Source organism: Peromyscus eremicus, chromosome 16_21 (genome assembly GCF_949786415.1).
Source record: "Peromyscus eremicus chromosome 16_21, PerEre_H2_v1, whole genome shotgun sequence".
Lineage (NCBI taxonomy): Eukaryota > Metazoa > Chordata > Mammalia > Rodentia > Cricetidae > Peromyscus > Peromyscus eremicus.
Window position 1 is genome coordinate 23,038,555 of NC_081432.1, and position 16,938 is coordinate 23,055,492.

Genomic DNA, 16,938 nt, shown 5'->3' on the forward strand with positions numbered 1-16,938 from the left:
TTGTTTTTTTTTTACTGTGACCGATCACAGAAAGTCAAGTGTGGTACTTTTCACTTGTGAAATCATGTTAGTATTCAAAAAATTTCAGACCTTAGAGCATCTGGGATTTGAGGATTAGGGATATCAATCTGCAATAGTTAACACAGAGTTGTGAAATTAGGCTATTGTTATTTATACTATCTGTGATTTATGATGTATTTACCACAGGTAGAGTATGGACTAGCTCATTATTGTAGTTATAAGGTTAGGCGTGGTGGCACATGCTTGTAATCCCAGCACTTGGGGGGGGGGGGGCTGAGGTAAGAGAATCATGAGTTTGAGGTCAGCCTGGACTACATAGGGTGTCTCTCTCTCCCTTCCCCTGCCTCCTCCCCCACCCCCGACTATTATATCGACACTGATGATTGATAAGGGAGTGAGAACTCTGAAATGGCCCTCAGGTCTTGTAAAAGCACCTTCCTCTTTATAGTACTGAGTTTTGGTACTAAGGCTAATGCCTATCCTGTCCTTTTTCCCAAGGCTGTCCTTTTCAATAGATATTTTTCCCTCAGGGGCCCAGGGTCTAAATTCCAGCCCAGCCTGTTTGTCCTTATCGCTCTGCAGGGGCAGATCACGGGCTTTCCTAGCTCACTCACCCTTTGGGCTCCTGGGGCATGACAGAGTGCCGTCTCAGAATCCCCAGATCCTAATCAGGGCCGCGTCCCACGATTTCGCCACTGTCTCTCACCATCAGGGTGCCATTTCTCCAACCCTGCTTTCCTCAGAATTCTCCAAAGAATGGGATGTGTTAGGGGAGGAGGCACACGCTAGAACTTCAGAAAGCCACGGATGAGAGGGCCCTCAGAGTACTCTGCTGCGAGATGAGGATCTAACACCAGAGAAGCCGGAGAACTGGCCTGAGAGGTCAGGAGCGGAGCGGAGGCTCAAACCTGGGTCACCTCCCACGCGCGACCTGGGTCCTCTCCGCCCCGCGGGTGGGCGATGTCCGGGGCTCTTCTGGTTGCTGCGGGGACCCGGGAGTGACGGCGACGCCCTGGGAAGCCCGGCCCCGCCCCCGGCCCCGCCCCCCGCAGCGGGCTCCCGGGGCAGCGGGCGCGGGCGCAGTGAGCGCGGGTCCGGCGGGCGGACGGTATGGCGCAGCCGGTGCAGCTGGCGCCCGGCTCGCTGGCCCTGGTGCTGAGCCCGCGGGAAGCCGGGCAGGCGGCGGAGGAGCCGGGCGGCCGCGCGCTCTTCCGCGCCTTCCGCCGGGCCAACGCGCGCTGCTTCTGGAACGCATGCCTGGCGCGCGCGGCGTCGAGGCTGGCCTTCCTCGGCTGGCTGCAGCGCCGGGTGCTGCTGGTGCGGGCGCCCCAGCCCTGCGTGCAGGTGCTGCGGGATGCGTGGCGGCGCCGAGCCCTGCGGTCGCCCCGGGGCTTCCGCATCACCGCGGTGGGTGAGTGCCGGCCGGGAGCCGGGGCGACAGACTGCGGGGGGCCGGGGGCGGGGAGGCCTGGTGCGTGGCCAGTGGCGGCCCGGGTCACCGCGACGAGTCCCGAGAGCCCGCGGGTTCCTGGTGGCAGGGGAGGGGGCATTTTAAGAAAAGTTAGGCTCTGGTCGGAGAAGGAATCCGCTTGCTCCATCCTTCCTTCCTAGACTTCTTTCTACTTTTAACTCCCTTTCTTCTTTGCTTTCCATCTTTCCTGCCTCCCTCCTTTATTCCATTTCGGTCCCTGGTGTTCGTGTCCTGCTTCTTGGGTCAGCCAACTTTCAGAAGTTTGGGGGACGGTCATTAACTGCAGGGGGAAAAAGAAATAGATGGTGCTGTGGACGCATCCCATTTCATTAACCAATGAGAGAAATTTCCACCTCTCCAGTCTTTTCAGACTGATCATTTGTTTGGGAAACCGACAAGAGCTGTTTGCTTGTAAAATATTCTCCTTGAGAAACGGAACCACTGCACCAGTGAGCGGCCACTGACTCTGGCCACCACACGCAGGCAACTGTGACAGCTCCCTCCAAAGCCTACCTAGTTCTGTCCTAGCTGTCTGTGGGGGCTGTGGGGACGTTTGACGGTGTGGTGGTGATCAGTTGTTTAAAGCCCTGAGTTTTGACTCCTACCAAGGAACCTCTTCATCTTAGTCACGGGTCCTCCTCCTCCTCCTCCCATCGCAGGAGCACAGCAAATAAACATTCATTATACTCCCTGGGGCAAGGGAACACCTGATGCTGTGTGTGGTCTTGTCCAGGGATGGTGACCTTCTCTAGGCAGTCCAGGCCAGCAGAGCTGGCCTGAACCTTGGAAGGCTTCTCACCTTCATGCTGTCTTAGCCAGCCCACCCCCACATTTCTTTGCTTAAAAAGAATAAGAGGACATTGCAAAACCACATAGAAAGGTTTCATCTTTTCCATGCAGGAGTGAGTCGAAAGAATAGCTCTCTTGCTTTGAAACAGGGAGCCAAGTAACCAAGTCAGAATCCTCCCTGGGGAAGGGGGCTTGCAGACAGGCTGTATGAAAAAGGCTTTTCAGTCCTGTGTCCTGGGTTTCTCTGGTTTGAATTAGTGGTTGCATTCTCCTGTCCTCTGCCTCCTTCCAAAGGGTGAGCACAGCGTGTATTTCAGAAAGGGAATTGAATGCAGTGGGGGTCTAGACCGGAGGGGTGAAATAAGAGAGCATTTATGCAAAGTCTGAGGCAGCCATGATACCACCATTGGGGCCCAAGGAGCTGTGGTGCATGCTGGGATAGGGGTAGAAAGGTGAACTGGCCGCCATTCCTTTCCAACACAATGCACCTACCTGACTAGTGTCCAGTAACGAAAGACGCATTGGATGTTTTTCATATTTATTTGTGTTTGTGTGTATGTGTGTATGCATGCCTTGACAACTCACCAGAGATTCATTAACAAGGGAGAGTATAACAGGCCTATGTAAACGTTTTACAAATGTTGGGGCTGTTTGCCACACGTTTTGGCGCACCCCTTTAGTCCCAGCACTCGGGAGGCAGAGGCATGGGGATCTCTATGAGTTCAAGGCCAGCCTGGTCTACAGAGTGAGTTCCAGAACAGCCAGGGCTACACAGAGAAACCCTGTCTTAAAAAACAAAACAAAAAAGGTTTATTTTGTGTGTATGGGCCTGAGTGTATACATGCACCTTGTGCTCACAGGCGCCCACAAAGGCCAGAAGAGGGCCAGATGCCCTGGAACTGGAGTTACAGCTGGCAGTGAACCACTATGTGGGTATGCGGACTTGAACCTGGATCCTCTGAAAGAGTAGCTGGTACTCTTAACCACTGGGACTTTTTTTTTTAAGGTAGGGTTTAATGCAGCGCAAGCTGGCCTCAAATTGGCTATGTAACCAAGGTTGCCTTGAACTGGTTTTCCTTCATTTACCTCCTATGCCTTGTTTATGGGGGTTGAACCCAGGGCTTCGTGTGTGCCAGCCAAGCACTCTGCCAACTTCAGCTTGAGGAAGAGCTACCTGACCTAGGGACAGATGCACATGGGTGGTTAGGAGTGTTTTTGTTTTGAATAGGATTGCTAATTGCCGTCTATCTTGAGATGCCAGAGTCACAGGAATAAAGAGTCACCAGTCATCAATCAGCTCTTGGGCCACCTTAGAGTCCCAGAGGACAGTGAATATGGGAGATGGTGCTTTCCATCAAAAGAAATGAAGTTTCAGGCCAGGCGGTGCTGGCGCACGCCTTTAATCCCAGCACTGGGAGGCAGAGGCAGGAGGATCTCTGTGAGTTCGAGGCCAGCCTTGGTCTACAAAGAGAGTTCCAGGACAGCCAGGACTGCTACACAGAGAAATCCTGTCTTGAAAAACTAAAAGAAAAAAAGAAATGAAGTATGAAGTTTCAGTCTGTTCTCCACCTCTGGCAGCATGGGCTTCCAGAAAGCCAAAATGGGCTTCTGGGGACACAAAAAAAGAGCTTCTGGGGACAGACAGCTGCAGGTGCTAGCTCTTGTCTTAAGGTAATTTGTGGGAGAGAGTAAAATACTGAAAAGGAACACAGAGGGTCCGTTTGTCTCTGCTGTTAATTTGGATCCCCCCCCCCCCCCCAGCTGAGGGCTGAACCTAGAGCCTTGCGCTTGTTAGGCAAGCACTTTACCACTGAGCTAAATCCCAAAACCCCATAATTTGGATCTTTCTAAGGCTCACACATCCTTGCATACAGGCATGTGGGCACAAGGACTGTCGCTGACAGACACAGACAGTGCAGGGAGAGGAGGGAAGACCATCTTCATCCACCCAGCTGTGCTCCCAGGGGACTTTCTAGCTTCTGGAGCTTGTTGGGGCCTCTCAAGCCCAGAGGAAAACATTGGTGTGGTGGCACACACCTGGGATCTCAGTATTCAGGAGATGGAGGCAGGAGATCAGGCATTAAGACCGTCCTCAGCCACATAGCAAGAGTTCATACCCCGCCTGGGCCACGTAGAGCCTTGCCTCCAAAAAAACGAGTGCCACTCAGATTGTTCAGCGGGCGTGGTCCTTGCTGTGCAAGCCTGGGGACCTGAATTTGATCCCTGAAACTTAGGAGAGAGCAGGTTCCACACTGTGCCTCTGACCTCTCATATGTCCCGAGGCCCTGGCACCCACCCCAACACAGAGATAAATAGGCAAAACCCAACTAATAAATAAGGCAAGCACCGAGAGCCTGCGGTAAGGACAGACGGGTCCCGTGGCACAGCTGACCCGAGGCTGCAGTTTCTTCTCCGGCTTGTGCTGTTTCGTCTTTGCTTAGAGACACCACCCCCCACCCCCCCACCCCCGCACGAGCTCGCCAGAGGAAAGCCTGAAAACGGACATTAGAACTTTCAGCTTGGTGACAGCAGGCAGCTGCCTCTTTAGTGCGGGAGGCCTCAGGGGTTTTATTTGGGGTTTTGTTTGTTTTTTAGTAGCAAATGACATTAACTCATGAAAGGGGAATTCTAGAAGCTGTTAGGAGACAGCTGGTTTGCTTACCCAGCTGAGGACCGTGTGTGTGTGTGTGTGTGTGTGTGTGTGTGTGTGTGTGTGTGTGTGTGTGGTGGGGAGGGCGCGGGGCGGGGCGGGGCGGGGGGGGGGGCCACGGGGCATCGTGGCATCGTCTTTTGTTTGGGTAGGTCCAGTTGCTGCTCTGAGAACCCACCTACTGGGACAGATAGGAAAGGCGGGCAATCAGTGGGATGCCACTTGTCCCAATGTGTCTCCACGTTCTCACCCTAAACACAGTTTAGCATCTTTACACCATCCACTCTCCCCGACCCCCCTCTGTGACCTCTCACTGAACCTGGAGCTTACCAACTGGCTAGACTAGCTGATCAGTGAACCCCATGATCCTTTCTCCACCCTCAGTGCTGAGATTACAGGACACACACATACTTGAACTATCTCAGCCCCTAGCATCTTTCCACATTGAGTGCCTGGTGGCTGTGGAGGTCCGAGGTCAGCAACAAATCTCCTGAAACTCAGTTAGGATGATTGTGAGCTCTTATGTGGATGCAGGGAATCCAACTCTAATCATCCATAAGAGCAAGTACTCTAAACTGCCCAGCATCTCCTCCAGCCCCCCCCCCCGTGGCTTTATTTATTTATTTATTTATTTATTTATTTATTTATTTATTTATTTGTAACAAGATCTCTCTACATAGTTCTGGGTGTCCTGGAACTTGCTATGTAGACCAGGCTGGCCTACACAAGTCTTCCTGCCACATCTCCTGAATTTTGGGACCAAAGGCATGTGTCACCACCCCGATGGCTATTTTTAAATCTCCACCAGGCTGAGGAGGTTGCTCAGTGAGTAGTATGCTGCACAGACCTGAGGACCTGAGTTAGGAGCCCCATCATCCGCAGAAAAAGCCAGGTAGGTGTGTCGGCTCTGACCTGTAATCCCAACACAGAAGGCGGCTGGGGATAGGCAGGCTCCTTGAGTTTGTTGGCCAGCCAGCTTAGCAAAACCAGTAAGAGACCCTGTCTCAAAAAAATTAAAGTGGCCAGGCGGTGGTGGTGCATGCCTTTAATCCCAGCACTTGGGAGGCAGAGGCAAGTGGATCTCTGTGAGTTCGAGGCCAGCCTGGTTTACAAAGCAAGTTCCAGGACAGGCTCCAAAGCTACACAGAGAAACCCTGTCTCAAAAAAATAAAAATAAAATAAAAAAATAGTGACTAAGGGAGTCATCCAATGTTGATTTCTGACCTTGACACCCATATACACATACATACACCTGCATGTACGTGTACACATACAAATATATCCAACACACACACTTTAAACAGTCTTCATTCATTCTTCCATATTGCTGATTATTCCGTTTTCCTCTTCCTTAGTGGTGGAGGTTGCCCCCAGGGCCTTGCACATACTAGGCAAGCACTCTACCATGGAGCTTCATCCCCAGCTCGTTTTTAAAGCGTTATGGGTGTCTGTGTGGGTGGTGAATGCAGGCTCTGGTGTGTGTGTGTGTGTGTGTGTGTGTGTGTGTGTGTGTGTGTGTGTAGGTCAGAAAATAACTGGCGGGGTTTGCTCTCTCCTTCCATCATGTGGGTCCTAGGGATTGGACTCAAGTCACCAGGCAGAGCCGTAAGCACATTTGCTCACTGAGCAATTTCAGTGGTCCTCTCTGTGCTTTTTACTTTGGAGACATCTTGTTCCATGGCCTGGGCAGGTCTTGAGGTCTTGAATTTATAGGCCTTTGGCTGCAGCCTCCTGATTAGCTGGGGTTTCAGGAGTCGACCTCTAGGTTCTGGTGTTTTTAATGCATCTTTCCCTAGGCTCATGTGCAGAAGAAGGTAAAGTCGGCCTGTCACATGGGTGAAGGAAGGATAACTGAGCAGGTGACCACATCCCAGGAGCTCAGAGCACAGCCTTCCAGCTGAGCTGGGGGTTGTAGCTTCATGGCACTTACCTGACACATGGGAGACCCTGAGAGATACCCAGGACTTTCAAATGAATGAAGTTGAGCTGGGTGTGGTGGTACATGTTTAAACTGAGGCTGAGGCAGAACTGCTTGCTGTGAGTTCAAGACCAGCCTGAGCTGTATAGTGAATTGTAAGACCCTGTTCCAAAACAACAAATTAAGCCAATCCAAGTAATTAACAAACAACAAATTAAGCCAATGTAATCCCAGCACTCGAGGCAGAAGCAGAAGGATCAGGAATTCAAGGCCACCCTCAGCCACTTGTGGAGTTGGAAGACAGCATAGGCTAGTGAGAGCTGGTCTCAAAAAAAAAAAAAAAAAAAGAAAAGAAAAGAAAAAGTGATTGATTTAATTCCTGTCTTTTCCCTTTTTATCTTGATAGACTAAATGTTTTCTTTTTTGGTTTTTGGGACTTGAACTTGCTGGGTAAGGGCTAAGTCACTAAGTTACATTCTTCTCCTTTATGATGTCATTGTGCTGGGCTGCAGTTTCAAAACAAAATGGTAACCACAAAATGTTATTCTGGGGGCTGGGCATGTAGCTTAGCTGGTACATGTGTAACATGTGGGAGCCTTAGGTTTGATCCTCCAGGCTGTGTAAACTGCGTGTGGTGGAACAGGTGTGTAACCCCAGCATTTGGGAGGGCAGGAGGTGGAGGCAGGAGGGTCTCTGATGCCAGCTAGGGCTATATAGTGAGAATGTGTCAGAGAAGTTGGTGAGGTTGTTAAGTCACACACAGTTCGAGACCTGGGCGACACGAGACCTCAGAAAATGAAAGAGAACAAAACTGTCCTTCTGTTGGGGAGAAATGTCCAGCTGTGGAGGAAGGAACCGATGTGACCACCCCTTTAGCTGTCTGAATGCCACGGTCTTAGCTTGCCCTCCCCTTTCAGGCGGAGGGCATCTTCAGCTTGGCTGTTTTTCTGTCCTGGTGACTTGGAGTGAATTGGGACAATTCTGCCCCTTTTGCAGGTAGGAAAGGAATGGAGGGTGTGAGGTGGCTCCTGAAGCTTCGGTCTCTTGCCTCATCTCTCTTTCCCTCCAGCCTTCCTCAGAGGCCAGGCCCTCTCCCTTCCAGGAAGGTTGTCAAGAGTCCCCTCTCCTCCTGGGGCATTCATGACAGAAACAGCTGCTCCCCGCTCTCAGCTCCTCCTCCCACCCCAGCTTCAGCCCTGTTTTCCGAAGTTCACTTGCCAAGTGTTTGCTCTGCTTGGATCCTTTTTCTGCTCAGAGGCACCCGCAGGCTTCACAGTGGGGTGTCAGGTGGGCATGTTCTTGTCATCAGACTACTTGAACTGCATGCCGCATCTGAGAGCTAATGATGTCCCCAAACCCCCGTGCTAGAGGAGAATGCAAGTCCTGAAACCTTCGCGGTTTGGTGGCCAGAAGAGAGAGAAGGGAGCTGCTTGTCAGGACCATTTGTGGTACTCTTTTTTTTTGGTTTTTCGAGACAGGGTTTCTCTGTGTAGCTTTGCGCCTTTCCTGGAACTCACTTGGTAGCCCAGGCCGGCCTCGAACTCACAGAGATCCGCCTGGCTCTGCCTCCCGAGTGCTGGGATTAAAGGCGTGCGCCACCACCGCCCGGCTTGATGTCAGCCTTTTTTAAAAATAGAATTTTTATTCTATGTGTATGGGTGCTTTGCCTGCTTATGTCTGTGCACTACCACGGGGTGCACCTGGAATCTGCAGAGGTCAGAAGAAGGGGTCAGATCCCCTGGAACTTCAGTTATAGACCATTGTGAGCCCCCAGGTAGATAGATCCTGGGAATTGAGCCCAGTCCCTCTGGAAGAGCAGCCAGTGCTCTTTAACTGCTGAACTATTTCTCAAACCCTGATAATGCCTTTTTGGAAAATGTATTCTTGCTGGGCGGTGGTGGCACACGCCTTTAGTCCCAGCACTCGGGAGGCAGAGGCAGGCGGATCTCTGTGAGTTTGAGGCCAGCCTGGTCTACAGAGTGAGATCTAGGACAGGCACCAAAGCTACACAGAGAAACTCTGTCTCGAAAAAAAGTATTCTTTTGGGGGAGAAAAATATGCGAAAAAAGAACTTTCTGTGTGTATGTGTTCTGAGGCAGGGTCTCATATCACCTAGGCTGGCCAGCTTCCTGTGAGCTGTAGTGGAAGCTGACCTTCACCGATCCTCTTGCCTCTGTCTCCCGAGGGCTGGGACCACAGGCGTTTGCCCATACCTGGTATAGGACCTTTGTGCTGCCAGCCACCCCTTCATGGCTCCGTACCATTTCCTTAGCAGTTTATTAAGGATCAGTGGGGGGTTGGGAGTGGTGGCACACGCCTTTAATCCCAGCACTGGGGAGGCAGAGGCAGGCAGATCTCAGAGTTTGAGGTCAACCCAGTCTATATAGCAAGTTCCAGGACAGCCAGGGTGTTGCAAGCAAGAAGATAGATATGCGTAGTTGACATAACAAAAGCTGTATTTTATTATGCTGAGGGTCATCGCACAAGGTTCACACTCTAAATTCCTAACTCCGGTCCTAAGCCTATCTCCCCAAGGCTACTCACCTGTGTGACATCTGAGCAGAAGGTCAGGTCCACTCTCTGACAGAAGTCTCTGATTCAAGGGTCAGGATCCTGAGGGAGACTCTCCAGGTGCAGGATAGATCAAGGTGGCATCTCTCCAGATGTGCAGAGCAGAGCATTGCTCTTGGTCTCTGCTTATACGTCCAGGGAGTGTCATGGGGCATCTAGGACTGTGCCTGGTTATCTTGAATGAGCGATGGGTTCTGGTTATTAGGTGCAGCCTTGGGCGTAGTGGGATGTCTGACTGGGCTATTTTGACATGTCCAGAAGGCATCTTTTATATGCTCATTACATTCCATCCCCTGGTCCTTGAGATATGCACAGTGCCGATGGGGATTGCGCATAAGAATTACTAGCAGTTTCCCAGCAATTTGCAAATTCAGGCCACAACAGGAAAAGGAGAAAGCATAGAATAAATATCCCGATCACTAATAGACACATAAATGCCAGAAAATAAATCTCAGGCATTAAAACATACAGTTATTAAGCAAAGTGGTCAAAACAATGTCGATCACAGGATATTGCTGTGATCCCTATGGTATATACGCATTTCCCCAAATTTATATTTTCTACAGGTTTGGTTTGCACCAAGTTGAGAAACACATTCAGAAATAAAAGGTAATGCAGTCACTTCCAAACAAAAATGTCGTAAAGGGGGGCATAGCAGTTTTGGAGCTGTAGAACTGAGCAGGACCAATCATAAAGCATCATCCCAACTGGATCAGGGTCAAGTAGGAGGAGCATGTGGGTCACGGCTGGGGGCCAGGTGTTTCTTCTTTAATTAATGAAAAGAGCAACTAAGAGTCCAGTAAGCTTCAGCTTCCAGTATTGTCTCTCAGTTTTGTGTATGCTAATATTATAAAAAAGCAGCTGGGTGGTGGTGGAGCATGCCTTTAATCTCAGCACTCGAGAGGCAGGCGGATCTCTGAGTTCGAGGTCAACCCGGTCTACAGAGCAAGTTCTAGGACAGCCAGGGCTACACAGAGAAACCCTGTCATGAAAAACAAAACAAACTAATATATATTGTTAAAAAGCAAATTATAGATATAAAGCATCAGGAAGTCTGGCGAGTCTCTGCCAGCGTCCATCTTGGGTCTAAAATCAATGTATGCAGACCATCTCTTTTGGCAAAAATGGCAATTACTTGGTGGGGTAGAAACAGGAATCTGGAATACAATATTCCTTGCCTGAGGTGTCATGTCTGGTGTGAGAGTGGTCTCTGGAGCTCTGTGTCATAACTCCTCCCAAAATGAAGGTTATTAAACAAGCCCAAAATAATCATAAGGAATTTGCATGTCAAAAAGGCCAATATGATGTATACCAAAAGCCAAAGGCTCTTCTTTATCCAGTGGAATAAGTTCCACATGGGGAAGCAAGGATAGTCAAATCTAAACATACTACCAGTCACATCAAATAAAGAGCACTTTTGAAGGTTGCTGCTAACTTTATGGTACAGGCAATAGTGTTAGCGTTGAGTGCAGCTGATAAATGTTGGACTCTGTCTCTCTGTCCTCCAGTGGAAATGTCATTAATGGCTTTCTAGTCTTCCGTAGTGTCTTAGGGTTTCTATTGCTGTGATAAAACACCATGACCAAAAAGCAAGTTGGGGAGGAAAGGGTTTATTTGGCTTACACTTCAGCATTGCTGTTCATCACTGAAGGAAGTCAGGACAGGAACTCAAACAGGGCAGGATCCTGGAGGCAGGAGCTGATGCAGAGGCCATGGAGGGGAGCTACTTACTGGCTGGCTTCCCATGGCTTGCTCAGCCCACCTTACAGAACCTAGGACCAGCAGCCCAGGGATGGCACCACCCACCATGGACTAAGCCCTCCCCCATTGATCACTAATTGAAAAAAATGCCTTACAGCTGGATTTCAAGGAGGCATTTCCTCAGCTGAGGCTCCTTCCTCTGATGACTCTAGCTGGTTGTCAAGTCAACACACAAAACCACCCAGTATACCTAGCAATCTTCATGTTCATTATTATATAGGGTACCTGAGTCAAAAATGTGTCTCTATTCAAACGTTAGGCCAGAGCTCTTGGGCAGGTTTACCTGTCCTGAGAAATGAGCTGTAACTCCAGCAGCATTGTAAACAGCCAACCAGGTTCTGCAGAAGAAAAAGTGGAGTCCAAGGTATCCCTGGAGATGTTATAGATGTCAACTGTGAGGCTGAAGGCCGGCATGGAGCATGTGGTAAAGACTCCATTGCCAAGGTCTGTGAGTTGGTTTGCAGAGACCGAAGGAATCAGTTCTGACGTTTGGAGCTCATTGGACAGAGGGTGGGTGGCTCCAAGTGAGATGGTATGTTCCTCTAGGTAGTAGACATCCTTTGTATTAGTCCATCTAGTTCATAGGGAATAGTTAGTGGGTTTAATAGATCCACTGCCAAGTTTCCTAGGCAACAGGTGTGCGTGTGCTAAGCTGGTACTGAAGTCTATATAGACTAAGTGTAAATGTATTTTGCAGAATCCATGCTCACACCACGAGGTTTGCATTGGGTCCAGGAGAGACTTGTAGATTGCCGTTTTTTGTTCCAAATCCTGTAGAGAAGGGCTGAGATAGTTCTGTGTACTCACTGACAAGTGAGTCTTGCTTGGATACATCCTTCTCTTTGTTCCTCTGAAGAAGTTGAAGCAGATAATTTTGAGAGATCTGGTTGGCTAGAGCTAGTTTCTTCCAACTTTCAGCTGTATATTTATTAGTATCCGCCAACAATTGCTTCTGTAAATTTAGTTCCAGGTGAAGGCTTGTAATCAGTTTGTGAGTTGTATCTAGTCCATCAGACAAGGTGTTAATGGCCAATTTTTGTTATTCAGTAAGATTTCTGATGTCTGCGATATCCTCATTTATGTCTGAAAGAACAAAGATGCTATGCCAGTTCCTAGTGAGGAGCCAAACAATACAGCTCCAGCAACCGTAAGGGTTTTCCTACAGCAAACCGATTTCCTGAGGAGTAGGAGAAGACTGGTATTCTCCTAAATTCAGGCTCAGAGTGGAGTTCTTCAGGTGGGAGCCATGACTTGAGGTTGAAGGTAAGTGAGATCTTCTGGATCCTAGGTGTGATTCCAAGCCTTGCAGGTAGGCTGAGGTCTGACGTGATGCTCTCCTGTAACCACTGGTGGGGAAGTAGGAGAGTCGACAAATGCTGCCTTCTAGTGGGCTGTGAAGAATGTGTTGTTCTTGTCTCATCCTCCTCTATCAATGATGCACGGTGTTAGGCTGCCTTCTTTGATTCCATAGAACTTCCATGTTATGGAGAAGACATACGCCTCATCAAATGGGGGTCCTTTGTGCAGTTCCTACATGTGATATATTGACTATTGGCTTATGGGCCACAAAGTCTCCAATGCCCCATTCCTTGAGCTGTGGTAGGAGGAGAATCATGTAGAAATAATAGGGAAGTCCTAGGGGGGTGTGTTTCTAGGGTTCCAGTTTGGAAAGGTTCATATCTGAAGTTTTCCACCAATGTAAGTTTCTATGGTCTGCCTTTTTATGTGATACCTTGGCACAAAGGAGTTGTAGGATCCAGGGCATCCTCTGGTTGCAAATTGTATCATATCCACTCTTGGGTTGATGTATTCACTTTGGTAGCTGGTATAAGTCCAGGCTGGAATTTCAACAGACTGTGAACCAGTGTTCCATATTCTGGGAGGAAACAAATGTGTGATGTTTCCGGCGTGTATATCCAGAGGAATTGGGAAGTCTATCATTTCATTGTTGTGGAGTATAGGCATGATATCACAGCTCCAAACATTCTTCCTCATTTGGCAAGTGGATTTTTTGGTTTTAAAGATGGGTATATATCACTGATAATTAGTGATTATGCATTGGTTTCAGTTTTCCTTAAAGGTAAGTCAGTAAACATAGTTGTCAAGTTGTGAATCTTCTAAGAGTGGTGTATGAAACAGACTGGTAGGTCAGTTAGGTCACTCCATTGTCTCTTCCACCACTTAGATTGTTGTTCTCTTGGTGGTTGGTGTATTAAGCCTTGTGTAGTGGTGGTCCAGTTGGAGCCACTGATGGACTACAAGGCAATTTGAATGGATTTTCCCTCACAAGTCCGGTGTGAATTGGGTGATTGCATTGAGAAGTCGTCCCATATGCTTGAGGTGATGTTAGTCAGTATGTTAATCCAGTTTACACCAGCTGGTACCCATCCCAGAGAGTCTATTATGGGGGTTGAGGCCTTTTGCATCAAAAATTGTGGTGGTACGCCATGTGCCTGCAGTGTGGGTACTGCTCAGTCGGGACCCCTTGGACCCCAGTGAATGTGGCTACCAACCCTTAGGAGCAGCCCCCGGCCTGGGCTCCATACCAAGTTCCGGCTGTGGTTCCAGACCCCAAAGAAGGACTTGGGACACCCGGTTGTGAAGATGTGCTGAGCCTGACTGTGTGCTGGACCTGAATGTCCGTACCTTCTCTAAGAAGCGCTTGGATGGTTCTCAACATGCCAGCAGGGCTTGAGTCCACTGAAACCCTGCCTTCCCCTCCCCCTGGAGTGTGGGAAGTCACTGCCATAAAGAATGATGGGTGTGGGGTCAGTGCTAAGTTAAAGACTGCTTGGGAAGGGCTTGCTCTGGCTCTGTCTACATTATATCTCACTTGCCTGACATCAGCCTAGGGAAAGGAAATAAAGGTTGTGCCCATTAAAAAAAAAAATTGTGGTGGTATGTAAGTCGCGTTTGTAGAAAATATGGCTGGCTATGCTACAGTATAATCTGAGTTCTGTAGAGTACCATGCAGGCACAGAATGTCCAGGTGTCTGCATGGATTCTCCTCAGGGGGCAGAGCAGGCTATTCCCCTTACCCTCCTCCCTCTGTCTTCTGTACTACTCTTCCTCACCCTCTTTGAAGTGCCCCCTTTCCCCCATTTCCCTAATCAGAGCATTTGAACCCCACTATTCCCTCTCCATTGCCTCCCAACCCCCCATCCTGGCAGTGGTCCCATTTTACTTTCTTGGTTTCTGTAGTTCCTGCAAACTGTGTACTCACATCTAAAGACTTGGAGCTAGGCACCTCCAATAAGAGAGATGTATGCCAGGCGGAGGCAGAGGCAGGCAGATCTCTGTGAGTTCAAGGCCAGCCTGGTCTACAGAGATGCAAGACAGCCACCAAAACTACACAGAGAACCTTGTCTCAAAAAACCAAAAAGGAGGAGGAGGAAGAGGAGGAGAAGAAGAAGAAGAAAAGAAGAAGAAGAAGAAGAAGAAGAAGAAGAAGAAGAAGAAGAAGAAGAAGAAGAGATAACATGTGAACATGTGACATTTGTCTTCCTGGCTCCGGGTTACTTCACTCATTATGAACTTTCTCAGTTCCATCCATCAACCTGCAAAGCTGCATAGTATGCCATAGTATATATGTACCACATTTTCACTATCCATTCCTCAGTCGTCGGACGTTGAGGTTGTTTCCCTGTCCTAGTTATTGTGACTAGAGCAGCAGTGAACGTGGCCGAGCAGGTACCTGTGGAGTGGGATGTCAGGTCCTTTGGGCAGATGCCAAGGAGTGGTTTGCTGGGTCATATGGTAGATTTGTTGTTAGCTTTCTGGGAATTCTGCACACTGATTTTCAGTGCCTGCCCCGGTTTGCAGTGGATAAGGGTTCTCTTTTCCCTGCATCCTTTCTAGCATCTGTTGTCAAGCTCTTCCATCAATCGTTTCCATTCTGGCTGGGGTAAGATGAAATCTCAAAGTTGTTTTGATTAGTATTTCCCTAATTGCTAGGGATGATGAAAATTTTGAGAAATTTCTTAGCCACTTTTTTCTTTTTCTTTTTTTTTTTTGTTTTTTTTTTTGTTTTGTTTTTCGAGACAGGGTTTCTCTGTGTAGCTTTGCGCCTTTCCTGGGACTCACTTGGTAGCCCAGGCTGGCCTTGAACTCACAGAGATCCGCCTGGCTCTGCCTCCCGAGTGCTGGGGTTAAAGGCGTGCGCCACCACCGCCCGGCTAGCCACTTTTTTCTTTCGAGAACTCTATTCAGATCCCAGCCTCATTTATTGAATGGGTCATTTGGTTTTTTTGACTTGTTTTTTGAGTTCTTTATATATTCTGGATACTAATCCATTCTGCGGACTTCACCCAGTTGGCTGTTTCTTTAGCTGTGTGGAAATATTCTGGTTTTCTGAAGTCCCTCTTGTCAACGGTTGGCCTTAGTTCTTGGGCAAACAGAGTCCTATTCAGGAAGTCCTTTCCTACACCTATTTCATGGAGAGCATGGCCTATGTTTTCTTCTAGCAATTTTGGTGTCACGTAAATGGTCTTTGATCCATTTAGAGGTAGTTTTTGTACAAGCTGATTCTTCTGTATGTGGAATCCAGTTTTTCCAGCAACATTTGTTGAAGATGCTTTCTTTTTTCCAGAATATGTTTTCAGCATCTTCGTCAAATATTAAGTGGCTGAAGTTACATGTACTCATGTTTAGGTCTTCAATTTTGTTAGATTGGTCCATGCGTCTATTTTTGTGCCAATACCATACTGTTTGTTTGTTTGTTTTTTATTTTGTTTTGTTTTGTTTTTCAAGACAGGGTTTCTCTGTGTAGTTTTGGTGCCTGTCCTGGAACAAGCTCTGTAGACCAGGCTGGTCTCGAACTCACAGAGATTTGCCTGGCTCTGCCTCCTGAGTGCTGGGATTAAAGGCATGCACCACCACTGCCCGGCCACCATAATGTGTATCTAGAATTGTAGTCCCTTTAGTGTTTTGTTTTTGCTTAGGGTTGTTTGGTTACCCAGGGTCTTTTAGAGTTCCTTATGAAGTTTTAGGATAGTTTTTTTCTATTTCTATGAATAATGAAGTGGGAATTGCGTTAAATCTATAAATAGTTGATGGTCATTTTCACATTAATTCTACGAATCCATGAGCATGGGATGTCTTTATATTTAGTGTCTTTATCTCCTTCTTCAGAGTTTTAAACTTTTTACTGTAGAGATGATTCACTTCCATTATTAGATTTAGTCTTAGACATGTTATTGTTATTATTACTATTATTATTATTATTATTTGTTTTTTTGAGACAAGGTCTGTCTGTGTAGTCTTGGCTATCCTGCAACTCGATCTGTAGACCAAGCTGACCTCCCCTGCCTCCCAAGTGCTGGGATTAAAGGTGTGTACCACCACAGCCTGGAAGGCATATTATTTTCTTTCAGGCTATTGTGAATGGGGAGTGTGTCCATGATCTCCTTCTCTGTGTGCTGTTGGTGTATATAATAGAAAAGCTATTGATTTGTGCAAGTCGATTCTATATCTTGCCACACTGCTGAATTTTCGGGTAGAACTTTTTCTGTGATCTCTTTTTGAGAATCATGTCATCTGAAAATAGGGATAGTTTGATGTATTCGTTCCCTATCCGTATTCCTTTAATTTCCTTCTCTTGCCTTATTGCTTCAGTTAGTCCTTCCAGCAGGATGCTGTAAAGGAGTGGGGATAGTGACTCTCCATCCCTGTCTTGTTCATGACTCCCATTGTTTTGCTTCAAGCCTTTTTCCATGGAGGATGATGTTGCCTGTTGGTTTTTTGTATATAGCTTTTATT

General features: G+C 48.1%; 1 protein-coding gene across 2 annotated transcripts in view; it reads left to right on the plus strand.

Annotated features, from left to right (window-relative positions):
- Window positions 1–1,131: 1,131 nt before the first annotated feature.
- The window catches only part of Stox1 (storkhead box 1), a 55,020-nt gene continuing 39,213 nt past the window's right edge, over window positions 1,132–16,938 (plus strand). For both annotated transcript variants that reach the window (XM_059281678.1, XM_059281679.1), the window contains exon 1: window positions 1,132–1,432. In XM_059281678.1, coding sequence (XP_059137661.1) covers window positions 1,132–1,432 — 301 coding nt within the window. The remainder of the gene's footprint in view (window positions 1,433–16,938) is intronic.